The sequence below is a fragment of the Amphimedon queenslandica genome, unplaced genomic scaffold, assembly GCF_000090795.2.
Source record: "Amphimedon queenslandica unplaced genomic scaffold, v1.1 AMPQUscaffold_12766, whole genome shotgun sequence".
In the NCBI taxonomy this organism is placed as follows: Eukaryota; Metazoa; Porifera; class Demospongiae; order Haplosclerida; family Niphatidae; genus Amphimedon; species Amphimedon queenslandica.
The window spans coordinates 19,968-20,758 of NW_003546998.1; the positions used below are offsets into that span (position 1 = coordinate 19,968).

At 32.9% G+C, this 791-nt stretch overlaps 1 protein-coding gene across 1 annotated transcript; it reads left to right on the top strand.

Annotated features, from left to right (window-relative positions):
* Nucleotides 1-41: 41 nt before the first annotated feature.
* Nucleotides 42-707, top strand: LOC105314588 (uncharacterized). The gene is made up of 3 exons (XM_011408848.1): nucleotides 42-192; nucleotides 351-504; nucleotides 560-707. Exons 1-3 carry the CDS (start codon nucleotides 42-44, stop codon nucleotides 705-707), a joined length of 453 nt encoding a protein of 150 aa, XP_011407150.1.
* Nucleotides 708-791: the final 84 nt, after the last annotated feature.

Here is a 791-nt window from a genome sequence, read left to right on the forward strand (position 1 = left end):
TGTGGTGGGCAGGATATTTGGGGAGAGGTTTCATACTAAAAATGGCGCTAGCTGAATTTGATGAGGCACTCATCTCTCATGTTCAAAAATACCCGTACCTTTATAACAATAAGAGTCCTGACTTCAAGGTAGTTTGGAAGGAGAATGCTTGGGTGGAGATCTCCAAGCAACTCAAGAGTGATGGCACAGTTGGTACTTTAGTATGATTAGTTCTTCACTGTACAATTAGATTATTATTATTATTGTAAGTATTATTGTTGTATGTATTTCTGCATAAAAAAGTAAATACATAGTAAATGGCTTTATTGTGTATTAATTGATGTATAAATGTAATGCATTTACATTTTTAGTGGAAACGGTCTCGAAGCGTTGGAAAACGTTGAGAGGATGTTATACTAAAGAACACAGAAAATTACCTAAAGGTACTGGAGCTGATTCTGTAGAAAAAAAGTGGGAGTTCTATCCCATGATGGATTTTTTGAAAGATTTTGTAAAACATAGACGGTATACATATGTAGGCTATTAACTAATTGCTATTATTTTCATTGATAATTATTAGGACAGCAAGTAATATGATATTTGAAGAAAATGTGCATGATAGTTTAGGGGATGTTAATGAAAGCAGCTTTGAGGGCATGATGGAATCAAACTCGCAAGATAAATCTTCAGAAATCTCAAGTGACATCAGTAGTCCCACTCCAATGTAAGAGATGATTGTTGCTTTTAAAATAACTACATATATATAATATTTAGGAACATAAAAAATTAAAGAAAACAAGATTGAGTAGGAT